The sequence below is a fragment of the Schistocerca gregaria genome, chromosome X (genome assembly GCF_023897955.1).
Source record: "Schistocerca gregaria isolate iqSchGreg1 chromosome X, iqSchGreg1.2, whole genome shotgun sequence".
Taxonomy (NCBI): domain Eukaryota; kingdom Metazoa; phylum Arthropoda; class Insecta; order Orthoptera; family Acrididae; genus Schistocerca; species Schistocerca gregaria.
In genome coordinates this window covers 446,133,299-446,147,996 of record NC_064931.1, presented here as the reverse complement: position 1 = coordinate 446,147,996, position 14,698 = coordinate 446,133,299, and the positions used below count along the sequence as shown (strand labels likewise).

Genomic DNA, 14,698 nt, shown 5'->3' with positions numbered 1-14,698 from the left:
CGTTGCCTCGGAAATCTTTCTGACTATCGATCACCTCGTTTTCACATAAATGAGATCTGTGCCTTAATCACTAACCAGTTTCCAGGGTTTTGGGACAGCGAAGACCGAACGGAAATCCAAAAAGCAGATTACATCTTTGAACATCTGTAACGATAATGGTTGTTCTGTAATTACAATTTCGATGATTATCTTCTGGTTTCCTCTCTCCAAACTCTACGACTGCGCCCACGGCTGGAGAGGTGTTGTAAACAGGAGTCCACCATCTCTCTCGCCGGCTCACCCGGGGGCGCCGACAAACACGTCTGCTTGCGGTGGCAGACGTGACCTGACTGTTTACTACTGAATCACCGAACTAAACTCAAGAGCAAGGAGATAAAACTTTGTTTTTTGCTCAGTTTGAGTCAAAATGTTTTTTCATGGTTAATGACTCATCTTATTATTTACATAATTTTTTCCCCAAATACAACTACAGTAATTTCTGCTGTTAGTTTTCTAGAATTCAAAGCAACAAAAGCAGTGACATTTCACTATTCAACATCTTTTACTGAGTTTCGGAGAAATTACAACATTTGTATCTTAGTATTTATCTACTTTAGCATGAAATCTATTGCTGCAATTTGTGAGAGTAAGCGTTTTCATACTAGCACGTTCTGAATGACATATAAAAAAATCTAGCGTCCTGTGTGCTTAAGAAGTATCAAGTCCTGATAACTTTGAGAAATATGTCTTACACAAAGCATAATTTTTTTGTCGGTTGGACCATCAGTGACAGTGCCGCTCGAGTTCCTGCTACAAATAAGGTGACTGCACCGTTGGTTTATCACACCTTTTTATGATCTTCAAACAGGAGCGACTTATTTTCGGTTACCCGTGTAGTTACTAGTATACTTTTGTAATTTCTTGCGTGTTTGAGTGCTTACTGGGAACAAACCTTTATTTTAATAACAGTGTAGCATACAGTACCACCGTTGCTATCCCCTTATATCGACCCTCGTATCGTACAAGCTTTGTTTGTTTTGTTAGAACAGCTCAGTGTCGATTAGACCATCAGTGACAAAGGCGCTCGAGCTCCTGCTGCTAATAAGGCGAGTACATCGTTCGTTTATTACGTATTTTTACAAGTTTCACACAGGAGCGACTTCAGAAATGGATAAGTACTGAGATTGCTGTGTACAGATGCGAGCTGAGTTGGTGACCCTTGGCCCACAGCTCCAGGCATTGTTGGCTTCCGTGTCACACAGCATGAGGCTGCTGCCAAGGGACATCGCTATGGGAGGTCAGATGCGGGGATGCAAGGGGCGTCGAGCACGACCCACGTGTTCCCTGATCGGTACACTGCTGTGGCCATCCCTGGTACTGCCTGCACTGAGGTTGACCCCTCCCCTGTGGTCGAGTGGGAGATCATTCCAAATTCTGGCAGTCAGTGAAAGACTTTCTGAGGGTCCGATCGAAAGGGCCTCCCCAGTTAGTTTGACGAACAGGTTTCGGGCGTTATCTGTGGCTGACGAGGTTACTGAGCTGGATGCAGTCGTCCTCCCTGTTCCAGAGGAAGCTTCTTGGCCCGCAACCTGTGGGCATTCACAAAGGGTGGATTTGCTGGTAGTGGGGAGCTCCAACGTTGGGCTCGTATAGGGAAGGGAAGGAATCCAGTGTGCATTCCGTGAGTATACCGCAGGGAGTGATTGCGGATGTGGAAGGGGTGCTTCCGGATGCCATGAAGAGCACAGGGTGCAGCCAACTGCTTGCGGTGGCGCATGTCGGTACCATTGACGTATGTCTCTTTGGATCGGAGGAGATTCTCTATAGTTTTCGGTGGCTAGCGGAAATAGTAAAGACTCACAGTCTTGCTTGCTTCATCGAGTCAGCCGATTGTGGTCCTTTGGTGCAGAACCGAGGGGAGGGTCTGAATCAGAGGCTGTAGATTCCTTGACTGGCGCCATCGGGTGGTGGGTTTCTGGGTTCCGTCTACTAGGTCAGGAGTCCATTACACACAGGAAGCGGCTACACGGTTAGCGGGTGCTGTGTGGTAGGGACTGGGCGGTGTTTTAGGTTAGAGGGTCTCAGGAAACCAAGGAAAGGCGTCCATCTAAAAGGGGGCAGGTAAAACACAGTAAGATATTTGTAGAAACGATCGGTATTGTAGTTGTAAATTGTCGTAGCTGTGTTGAGAAAAATCCGAAGCTTCAAGCCGTAATAGAAAGCACTGTAACTCAAATAGTTATAGGTTCGGAAAGCTGGCTACAGCCGGAAATAAGTTCAGCCGAAACTTTTTAAAACAACCTAACAGTGTTCAGAAAGAATGGACTAAATACAGTTGGTGGTAGAGTATTTATTTCTGTCAGATGTAGTTTACCTTGTAATTAAATTGAATTACATAGTTCCTGTGAAAGGTATGAGTAAAGGTTATACTTGACAATCTGACTAAACTATTAAATGGATAGTTTTACCGACCCCCCAACTCAGAAGATATAGTTGCTGAACAGTTCAAAGAAAACTTGAGTCTCATTTCAAATAGGTACACCACTCATACAATTATAGTCGGAGACGACTTCAATCTACCCTCGATATGCTGGAAAAATTATACGTTTAAAGCCGGCGGCAGACATAAAATGTCATCCGAAAATGTACTAAATGCTTTCTCAGAAAACTATTTTGAACAATTAGTCCATGAGCCCACTCGAAGTGTAAATGGTTGCGAAAGCATACTTGACCTCTTAGCAACAAGTAATTCTGGACAAATAGGGATTATCAAGACGAATACAGGGATTAGCGACCACAAGGCAGTTTCTGCTAGGCTGAATATCGTAACAGCCACAACCATGAAACAGAAACGAAAAGTACATCAATTTTAAAAAAGCTAATAAAAATTCTCTTTGCACCTCCTTAAGTGAGAGTCTCCACTACATCCGATCTGATCATGTAAGCATAGAAATGATATGGATTTATTTCAAAGAGATAGTATCGGCAGAAATTGAGAGATATACACCACATAAATTAATAAGTGATGGTACTGATCCCCCATGGTACATAAAATTGGCCAAATCGCTGTTGCAAATGCAACGAAAAAAGCATGCCAAATTTAAAAGAACGCAAAATCCCTAAGATTGGCAAAGTTTAGGAGAAGTTCGAAATATACTCGTGCTTCAGTTCGAGATGCTTTTAATAATTTCCACAAAGAACTATGTCTCGGGATCTGGCAGAAAACCCAAAGAGATTCTGGTTGTTTATAAAGCACACCAGTGGCAAGACGCAATCAATACCTGCACGGCGCGGTAACAACGGTGAAGTCACTGGTGATAGTGCCACTAAAACAGAGTTATTAAACACGCATATGAAATAGAGCTGCCTTCCGTCTGTTGAGTTATTATGTGCTTCTTTCCTCTATTTATTATAGTGCAGTCTTTCGCAGTCAAAGAGGTGTGGCAAACTGATTTCAACACTTAGATCATCTATTCATCGTTCCCCATTTTGTTAGCAATATCATCGCTCAGCGACCGTACGAATGTGTTTCACCCATATTGCAACATTACGTGAGGAAAGTGTGATGTTCTAGTTGCACCATCAGTTATTTAGCTAGTGTTTGGACATTCGAGTGAAATTAATAGGTGTCTATTAAACATCCCGGTAGCTCGCAGCCGTTTCCCACAGACGGACTACTTCTTCTACATGCAATGCTCTTAACAACTGAGCATTCTGAGAGATACGTATGATCCACTCTCACAGTTGTACTTCTAACAAAGCCTCATTTCTATTTTACAAACGTCTGAGAAGGTTTCCTGCATATCTTGCTGGGAATAATGCGAAGAAATCGCATAGCTGCTGGCCAGAGGTTGGTTGTCAAAGATTCTTTCGCTCTGTAGGATTGTGTGCGCTTTTTTTAATACTTATTGGCAGATTTGGAACGTGTGCCAGATCGGAGCTCATTTGAAGAATTGACGTCTGAGTGTCACTAACAATTTCGTTGTGGTTCAATTATTGCAAAGAGTATTTGTATATAACGTTATCAGCAGTTTCTTTGGAGCGTAATTGGCCATCTGTAAATAGAAAAATTAAATTTAATTAGCCTATGGTTCACACTGTAATCGGATGTACCCTGAGTGACTGAACCACGTACTGAGCATTGTAAGTTACGCACTACATCAGATTTAATAGTTTCGTTATTGCAAGTTTGATATTAGGTGACTATTGCATGAGTATAATAATTAGTTTGAGATAATGTTATAGCAGCTAGGTACGCAGTGATGTCGGAGACCATTAACAAAATTTTCGCCTGCACTTATTAATATCTCTCACCTTAACTAGAAGTAGCGTATAACACGTAGTTACCGCAGCCAACACCCTAAATTTTAGCATTAATTTTTCGGAACCTTATTTAATTAATAAGTGGCGATTTTGTTTAAGACTTCACTGCAGCGCGTGATCCTTCATCTATTAGCAAAAAAATCAGTTCACTTATTCACATAGCCCACAACACTAACCATTTGTCTCCCACGCAATGAATTAATGTAAATCAAAATATGCACGTATACATGATTACAGTGCGCGGCGAAGAGCAGATACTTCCAGTAATTGTCCTTCGTCATAGGACATTCGTCAATGGAGTAAGGGAACACGATGGTCTACATGCCACTGTCAGCGACTGACTTTCTCTCATTATTAGGATCTGTACCCGTATATACTTTGGGTGTAGCTGTTTTCGAATATTTTCTAAATGATTTCATGATAACAACGCCATCTCTCTTCCAAAGTGTGGTCTGCACTCTACCGTTAGGATACTACCAGCGTGCCTCTCTATCCGTTCAAAGTCTGTGACCATGTCTATTTGATAATCGCTCTCTCGGAGCGCAAGCTCTGAGGTTGACCAACACTTGGGCTTCAATCTATGTAGAATTACAGTCCGAACTGGGCTTCTCACCGACTCTTGTATATTTCCTCGTGCCTTGTTGCAGACTAATGGTCTTTCACTCGATCAGCTGTAACTACCGGTGAGTTTAAATATTCATTAATATTGTGTGTTAAAATTATAACAAGTTAATATTCTAAAAATAAATTAAAAGTTTGAAATTTCTTTAAGAAGTTTAGGTCCGCTATATATTTTGGTTGTTTAGCAGAATGCATGAATTTTACCTTAAGTTAGTTAATATTGGTAGAAACTACTTCATGCGTAAGTTGTGCAGCATCTTCTAAAACAATAAACACAGAAAGATTTATCCTCAGTTTTTTGCACATCTTCCTATTATATCATTAAAACAGAAATTAGTATGATACTACCTATTTTTCCAGCATATATTAGATTATTTCGCATTACTCTAGCGGGACAGAAAGAGAGAGGGAAGAAGCGAGAGAGAGGAGGATAGACTACCAGAAAGAAGGCGAGAAGGAGAGAGAAGCAGAGAGAGAGAGAGAGAGAGAGAGAGAGAGAGAGAGAGAGAGAGAGAGAGAGAGAGATTTATAGATGTGAAGCTATCACTCAGGCGTCGTTAATGGCTTTCCAAAGACGTCCATTTGTGCGAGCGTAGGATAGAGACATGGGAGCTTGTTATCGCGGATCAATTGACAGTACCAGCAGCCTATATGATGTATGGTCCGCTCATCAGCCAAGAAAAAGACTTCACCGTTTTTCGCCTACTCGATATGGCATAAACCCGTGGTCTTATGATACAGCTCTTCAATAAGTACTGTAGAATATGAAGTGTTATCATTTACTTCGCAGCATAACCACCAACAGCAAAAATCGTTATCTTTTGACATTTGAATATTTTTCTTCCTAATAAGTTAATGTTAATTTGGGTAACATTCCAGTCTAGTCGCTGTGTGTTGTATTTATTAGTCCGATGTCTGACTTAGTGAGCTCTCACCGCTAGTATATCTTGAAAAAGTATTTTATATCAGTGTAGCTGCTGCACCTTACACCATTTTGTCCGCGTTTACTGTATGAAGTATTGGTCACTCACAACAGTTTTCACTCCCTCGTCCCTTCAGGTGGTACCCTATTAATCTTTCTGTGAAGATGTATCTTTAAGTCTGCTCGAACTCACTGCGAGAACTTTTAACAAGAAAATGTAATTTGGCGTACGCATACGCTAGGTAGAAACAGCAGCACAAAAATATCACAGGAATAATTCATCGCTTACTGCAGATTGTCTTTAACTTACTGTGACACCATCTACGGAAATCGATTGATTCATTTCCAGAAGGAGGTGTAGCTCAGCATAAACCTACAACATATGTGGTGAAACACATAAAAATTGCACCCCTTTTAATTTCGCGAGCAGTTCTAGATGTAGAAACTACATTTTTCACCAATGATAGTAGGCAGTGCGTTACTCTTGTGCCACCTTACATATTGAACTTAGTATGATTTTTAAAAATATGCGAGAAATGTGCTCAAACTGAAAGGCAAGGCGACCGGAATCGGTTATTGCTGTGGAAAAGTACAGCAGTCGAATGAATCTTGGTGTTTCATTTCAATGTATATGAATAAATTGACTGTAACGTGGAGAACGACAATAGAGTAGCATCAGGATTTCTTTACTATTTCAAGTTAGTATTTCCATTGCGCCAATCGTCAATGACAGCTTCCAAAGGATAGAAATGGTAATGTCCTTTGGCAAATTTCTAAATGGCGTAATGGTGGAGTACAAAGCAGCAACCGTTCTTCGAATCTCTGTGGGGGAAGGCCGTACCTACCAAAGAACTTTATTTGTTTTGGCTTATGCCAGTACTAGCTTCACAAATAATGTGTTATTAGTGCGAGAAGAACATCAACGTGTCCAGTTCTCTCCACAAGGAAGTCTTGAATTCGATCACTAATGTGTTCCGACATTCAGTAAGCTCGTAATTATTTCACTAAACGACAGTGCGGAACTGTATCAGATGCCTTCGTGAAGTCAACGAACAGGACATCAACCCGAACACCAATGCATACGGTGCTCTGGATCTCATGGACGAACTGACAAAGCTGAAATTCGAAAGATCTGTGTTTTCAGAATCTATGTTGATTTTTGTACAGCAAATTTTCATTCTCCAAAAACTTCATTACACGTAAGCATAAAAAATGTTTCTCCCAGCAAACTGTCGTCAGCGATATACTTAGGTGCACCTGTCCTATGACCTTTCGTGAAATAGGGTATGTACATCGCTTTTTTTCAGTCGTTAGGTATCTTTCGTAGCTCCAGAAACCTGCTATAAACTGCTGATGGCAGAGGTACAGTTTTATGACATAATATCTTTAGTGCCTAATAGGAATCTCACTTGATCCAGATGCATTTCAATTACGAAGAGGTTGTAGTTGCTCTTCTGTTCCGCCATCACTTGTCTCAAACCTGCCATTTCGGTGTTAATGAGATAACTGGAAGGAGGGAGCGTATTACGATCTGCAATGGCGAAACAGTTTCAGAAGACCTACTTATTATTTTGGCCTTCTCACTGTTATCTTCGGTTTTGGTGCCAGTATAGTCACTGAGCAACTGAAGAGATGATTGCGACCCACTTACTGATTTTAAGTAAGACCAAACATTTTGCGATTTTGGAGAGATCAGGATAACATCACTTTCAAGTTGATTGAACGCTCCTCTCATTGGTCTCCTTACACTTACTTTTATTTCGTTCAGCTTTTGTTTGTCAGCTGGGTTTTGACTTCGCTTAAACCAGAATGGAGCTATCTTTGCCTATGTAGCAAATTTCTATCACGACTACTAAACCACGGTAAGTCAACTTTGTGCGAAACAAAACTGTCTAACCCATAGTGAACGATGCTTTTGACTTTTATCCGGTTCTGCCCCACTTCTTGGACCTCAGAACTTAACATTTTCTGTTAACTATTCAGACGATTTGCATTTTGTATCCCGTCAGTCTTGCTAAGTTTTCTATCTTTCGTAATATTCCTCTCAATACTCGTAGCCACTGATGCTATTGCAGCCTTATGGTCACTAATGTACCCTCCTACGTCAACTGATTCGAGAAATACAGGCCTGTTTGTTGATAGGATATTTAAGACGTTACCTTTATGATTTTATTCTCTAACACTAATACGACCTATTCTTGAGTACTGCTCGAGCGTTTGGGATCCCTATCATGTCTGATTGAGGGAGGACATAGAAGCAATTCAGAGGCGGGCTGCTAGATTTGTTACTGGTAGGTTTGATCAGCACGTGAGTGTTACGGAAATGCTTCAGGAACTCGGGTGGGAGTCTCTAGAGCAAAGAAGGTGTTCTTTTCGTGAATCGATACTGGGGAAATTTAGAGAACCAGCATTTGAGGCTGACTGCAGTACAGTTTTACTGCCGCCCAATTACATTTCGCGGAGAGACCACAAAGATAAGATAAGAGAGATTAGGGCTCGTACAGAGGTATAAACGCAGTCATTTTTCCCTCGTTCTGTTTGGGAGTGGAACATGGAGAGAAGATGCTAGTTGTGGTACGAAATACCCTCCGCAACGCACCGTATGGTGGATTGCGTAGTAGGTATGTAGATGTAGATGTAACTATCTGCTCGAAGTAAGTTTCAGACAAGACTTTCACAATAATGTTATACCAGTTTTCATCTTGTGAATCGCCCTATTTTATCTAGCCAATTGAAATCTCCTCCAATTACGGCAGTATAAAATGAAAATCTATTCCGATAATCGGCAAGTTCATTCTAAACCACTCTGCTATTGTAGGAGGTCTATAAAATGATCGAGCTGTCATGTTTGCCCACCTTTGATGCTTAACTTCACTTAGATTGTTTCATATTCAGAATCTGTAATTACTTCACTATATATTATCGAATTTATAACAGCATTAAATATGTCACCACTGTTGGCGTATAATTTAGCAGTGTAAATCGTTTATATACTGCAATCTTTTTTTAGAATTTTGGCGATATTCATTCTCCATGCAACTAGATTCCCGTTAAAAAAAAGAAAGAAAAAAAGGAAAAGTCATCCCAAGTTGGTCTGAGCCTCCGATTTAGACCGTCCACTCTGCTCTAAAGCACAGAATTACTATCGACTCAGAGTATAATGTTACAAACATGATTTTCAATCTGATACACCCAGTGCATTCGATAGCCGCCTAACGAGACCTCCCGATAAACCCACCAACAAGGACGCAGCGCCTACTCGTCATCACCGATTTCGTTCAGTTTTATGGTATATGCAAGACTTGGTCAGAAATGAATATGACAGAAGTGGCAACTCCAGAGCGCCGAGCATTAAGGGAAAAAACAGCTGTTTTGGCGCGACTAGGGCAAGGAATCAGCCACTTATTTTAGTGTAGTTTCCAGACAGCGTTTGCCGCAGCGGAAAGAGAACAGAACTGTAGTGCGACGGTTGGGGGTTGGAGTACTTATTCGGAAACTTTTTTCTTGTTTTACTTTCAATTGTTACGTTACTTACACTGTAAATAAAGCAAAGTTACGCTGAGTACATTGTATTTAGTGTACTTTTCATAAATGAAATTAAAAAGGATAGGCAAAGGAAAAAGCAGTCGATCCCACGAACCTCTCATTACCGTTCTGTACTCTTTCCGCTCCTCCATCCACTGTATGGGAACTACACTAACGTAAATGGTTCATGATTCACTCGAAACCCGCCAAAAATGTTTATTTTCTAAACGCTTAGCTATCTGGACCGCCCTCAATTGTTACTCTGATTTCTGGCGAAGCTCTGGACATTCCATAAATCTGGACAAAATCCGTTATGAGCAGGTGGGGTCCGCTTGTAAGTCGATTTCGACACTCCTTCCCGACCAGCCCGCTTTCCTAGAAGGACACCGTTAACCGCCTAATGGTGGAACTCCAATGATTAACATACCTAACGGCTGCAATTATTCGTTGAACAGGAAGGTCAGCCTTTCGCCCAACAACGGAGGCATCCCGTACTGGCTCAATTGTGTTTTAATTATTGGGTGGCTCTTTGTACCTGCTGCTAAGGCATAAGTAGCAGCCGTCAGAGCCGTTTCTACGTTTATTCTCCGCCCAGAAGCTCGCGATCGCGCCACTGTCGGCCAGTCATCCTCCAGTGAAATCGAAGTGGTCAGATCGGAAGAAGCATTGACAAAGGAGATTCTAGGAAATTTCTACGGCACCAAAGATGTCTCAGCTTTCGCCACTGGTGCCTCAATGCCGTTGCAGCTTTGAGTAACAGCCTAAGTCTGTCGAACTTTATCAACGCTGCTTCCAGCTGTTATGATTCCTCCTTGTAACACACGAAAGGCACAGTATGTATCCATTTTATACAGTATAAAAACTATATGAGTTTAAAAAAATGTAAACAAACCAGACAGAGCTAACGGAGGAAACACAGACTACGTGAGTGCTGAACTACTGGAGTTGGGATGCACACGTTTGCTTTTGTGTGAGCTGTGAAAGAAACGCTTAGCTAGCAGTGAAAGAAACACTAGTGAACACCGCGAGAAAACTCTAAATTAATGGCTCAGTACAGACACAATGTACCTTCCGCCTCTGCGGCTGCTGCTTGCCTTTCGTGTACTATTTGCAGTGGTCATTGTTGACGTGAAGCTACACTGGAAAGTCAGCTCACAAAAAAGCTAATGGACAAATAATACGCAAGTACTTAGAAAATGTAATTAAATACTAGTCAACTCAGATGAGTACACAGTTATTATTCAGTTCTTGGCCGAGACTCATGGGAAAACACTAAATAAAACGCTCTGTTCACAAATGAAGACTAGCATGTCGGATGCTTCTTCTCTGCGTCTACTTCACGATAGGTTTTCGATCACTGATGGCCGAATGGCTACAATTATCAACAGCAGATAAATGCTTGATTAATAATTTTGATTTGTGAATCGTAATTTGAGATGGTTATAAACCAGGTCAAGAGAGTTTCTCTTTGCACACAGATAATGCATAAATTCAGCAACGAAAGTACACAGATTATACTGAGCACTACGTTTGGTGTGTTAGTTGATCCAGTAGCGTACATACTTCTGTCTATCGATATGGGATCTCGTCAAGTGTAGTTAAATAAAATTCAAAGACGAGCTTAGCTATTCGTCTCTGATCTCTCTGATCAGTGATACTGTGTCAAAAAAACATTTAAGGAAGACCTAGGAATATGCAATGAGAAAGGCTTTATGTATTGAAGACAACCAGCTCTCAAAAGAGATCCCGTACCAGTAGGAATCAAGAAACATTTTAATCCCCCTCATATTATCTTATTTAACGATCACGATGATAAAATTAAAAAAAAATATGTACCCATAGAGACGGGCACAGAAAAATCCGTTGCCTTTGTATCAATGTGATGGGAGGGAAAAAGAGTCTCGTACAGTATACAGTGAGGTGAAATAAGTCATGCGATACCTGCTAACATCGTGTCGGACTTTTTCGCAGGGTAGTGCAGCAACTCGACATGGCACGGACTCCACAAGTCGCTGCAACTTCCATGCAGAAATATTGACCCCTGCAGCCTCTGCATCCGTCTATAACTGCGAATGTTGCCGGTGCAGCATTTTGTGCAACAGCTGACCTATCATTACGTCTCATGTATAGCGATGTGGGTGGCCAAATCATTAATTCAAATTGTCCAGAACATTCTTCAAACTAATTGCGAACTACTGTGGCCCGATGAGATGGCGCAACTTTTCTGCAATTTAACGCTGTGTTACTTGTCTGTTAGCACTTACTACTGTATGCAAACGTCACTGCTCTCGGTCGTTAAGTGAAGTCTGTCGGCCACTGTGTTGTCCTTGGTGACAGGTAAAGCCTGAAATTTTGTATGCGCAACACACTCTTGACACTGTAGATCTCGGAACATTGAATTCCCTAACAATTACCGAAACAGAATGTCCCATGTGCCTAGCTCCAACTACTATTCCGCGTTCAAAGTCTGTTAATTCCTGTCATGTGACCATGATCACGTTGGACACCTCTTCACACGAACACCTGAATCCAAATGACAGCTCCACCAAAGTACTGTCCTGTTATACTTAGTGTACCCGACACTACAGCTGTCTGTATAGGCGCATATCGCTATCCCATGAATTTTCTCACCTCGGCGTATATTCTCCACCAAATCCCCTTCGGCAACTTACATAGTAAAGATGTAATTGTAGAGTTACAATACCAACCTGAAACTTTTACAGGGAGTGCAAGATGTAAGTAGAGAACCAACCAGGTAAAAGTATTGCCTTAATTCTGGTCATGTACACAGCTGTAATCTTTGGGATATTTCATACGCATAATGAGTCCTCAACCGAAACACGTAGAGACTTCCATACTCAGACTGTGGCAACTGAGTAATTTTTTTATTCATTAAAATCATAGGACTGAAATTAGACGAAAACTAAATTTTAGCAGTATGAACTAGTTAGATACTCACGTTGGATAGCGCGGTGGTGATGCGCAGTAACCCAGCTGATCAGCATTCGGGCAGTCTTGACGTATCACATCTTCTAGCGTCGCCTTCGTTACTTCGTTCTCCTGCTGAGCTTCCGTTTCTGCTTCCTTAGCATTGTTTGCCAAAGCGGCAGGTTGGGTAAGGCTGTTTTCCACATTCGACGTTACAGAAGGTGCAGATTGTGTGTTACTGAGCGAAGCTGACGCATTATTGATTGTAGTCGCAACATTTCCAGCGAATGTGAAATTTGATGTTACTCCGTTGAAAGAATTATTCTGACTATGGGGAATACCAAATGAAGTAGACACGTCTTCGATGTTGAAATGCAGATTTCTTGTCGGCTGTACTGGACGTCCGAAATCGTTGATATCTGCAGCTTGAATGGCACCTTGCTGCAAAAGGGTCTGCTGGAAATAATTTTGATTCTGTTGTGGGCTATTGGCAGTAGGCTGTCGAACAGGTATGTTACCCTGCAGTTGGTGATTGAAAGCGAAATTTTGATTGAATGACAAAAACCGGTTTAGATGACCAGAGTCAACTGGTTCTTTATTATTCGGTGAAAGCCAGTCGCCACTAGCTATGTCCGGTGTTTGCAGTGGTTTTGCTACCCCACCGAAATCAGGAAATGTAGGCCTATTTATACCGAAATTTTGTGGCAATGGACTCGCCTGATGACTCTGATACGAAGTGAAATGCACAGGAGTGACCTGGCCGTGTAGGAAACCAGATGACACAGAGTGCGACCTGATGTTGAGGGGCGGCGGCCTGCTCGCATGGTGGTCGGTCGGTGCGCCGAATAGCTGCGGAGGCGAGTTGGTGAGCAGTAGGTTTTGACGGGCTGCGTCCCCCGTCCATCCTTCCGTGTAGCGAACGCCACGGATGTTCACCGGGCCGGGAAGGACCTGCGCGCGGAACACAAGCGCGTCGCTCCCACCAGTCCACACAGCGGCAACCTGTGCAAAACCAACACTCAGTACACTACTCAAATTGAAGCCAGCAACACGTTGTTTACCCAGGAAAAATTATGCTTTCCATCTTCTATATCTACTATTAAAATTATATTTTATCTTAAGTTTCATTCAGTAAGGACGATATATTTAGAAATTCTACTGCTTGTCTTCTGGCAAGTATGGACACAGTTTATGTTACACCACAATAATAGTTAATCATATCTAACTAAACTCAGTTTATGGAACGTAAAGTACAACGAGTGATTTGTCTGCGTTGTTATGGTACCAACGGAGAGAACAGGCAAGACAGAGGGGTGTATTTATTATCAATATTAGCAGTAGTAGTAGTAGTAGTAGTAGTAGTAGTAGTTGTAGTGACATAGAACAAAAAAATGCTAAATTTAGGATATATGCGTGACCATAGTATCATAAATACAAACGAAAAGGAAGAACGTGAAGAAGATCGCAGGAGGGAACTGGCACCACATCTGCGCACGAAAGTCACCTAATTTCCGACAATTCCGGAAGGAGAACGATGAGCTCAGACGCCACCTACAATCACATCTCAGATGTGTTTGATCGGGTTCAGATCTGACGAGTTTTGGGGCCAACACGTCAACTGGAACTCTCAACTGTGGTCCTCGAACCACTCCATCACACTACTGCCCTTATGACATGGCGCATTATCTTCTTCAAAAACGTCACTGATGTCGGGAAACATAATAGTCACGAAGGGCTGTACGTGGCCTGCAACCAGTGTACGACACTGCTTGGCCATCATGGTGCCTCACAAGAGCTCCAATGGACCAACAGACGCCCACGTTAATGTTCCCCAGAGCATAATGGAGCCTCCCTCAGTTTGTCTCCATCTTAGAGTACAAGTGTCGAGGAGCTGTTCCTCTGGCAAACAGCGTATTCGCCCCCTCCCATTGGCATGATGAAGGAAATACAGGGATTCATCAGACCATGGATCGCTCTGACACTGCGCCAATATTCAGTGGCGAAGGTCACCTGCCCAATGCCGATGTCGTGGTGGTAAAATTGGCACATGCGTGGGTCGTCGGCTGCGGAGGCCCATCATTAGGAATGTTCGGTGAACTGTTTGTTCAAACACACTTGTACTCTGCCAAGCGTTAAAGTCTTATATTGGTTCCGCGACAGTTCGCCGTCTGCCCTGTTTTACCAGTCTGCCCATCCTACGGTGTCCGACATCTGTAACGAAGGGTTCTCGCCCAACCTCACACCGTGAGGACGTAGTTTCACCTTGGTTTCGCCACATGTTAAAGACACTCACCATAGCACTCCTCCAACATCCGACAAGTCGTGCAGTTTCCGAAATGCTTGTGCTGAGTCTCCTGGCCCTCACAATCTGCCCTCGGTCAAACTCAGATAGATCGGGTG

General features: G+C 42.3%; 1 protein-coding gene across 1 annotated transcript in view; it reads right to left on the bottom strand.

Annotated features, from left to right (window-relative positions):
• Positions 1 to 14,698, bottom strand: part of LOC126298226 (uncharacterized) — a 329,545-nt gene that overhangs the window by 205,284 nt on the left and 109,563 nt on the right. Inside the window, exon 2 of the mRNA XM_049989530.1 lies at positions 12,330 to 13,300. Coding sequence (XP_049845487.1) covers positions 12,330 to 13,300 — 971 coding nt within the window. The remainder of the gene's footprint in view (positions 1 to 12,329; positions 13,301 to 14,698) is intronic.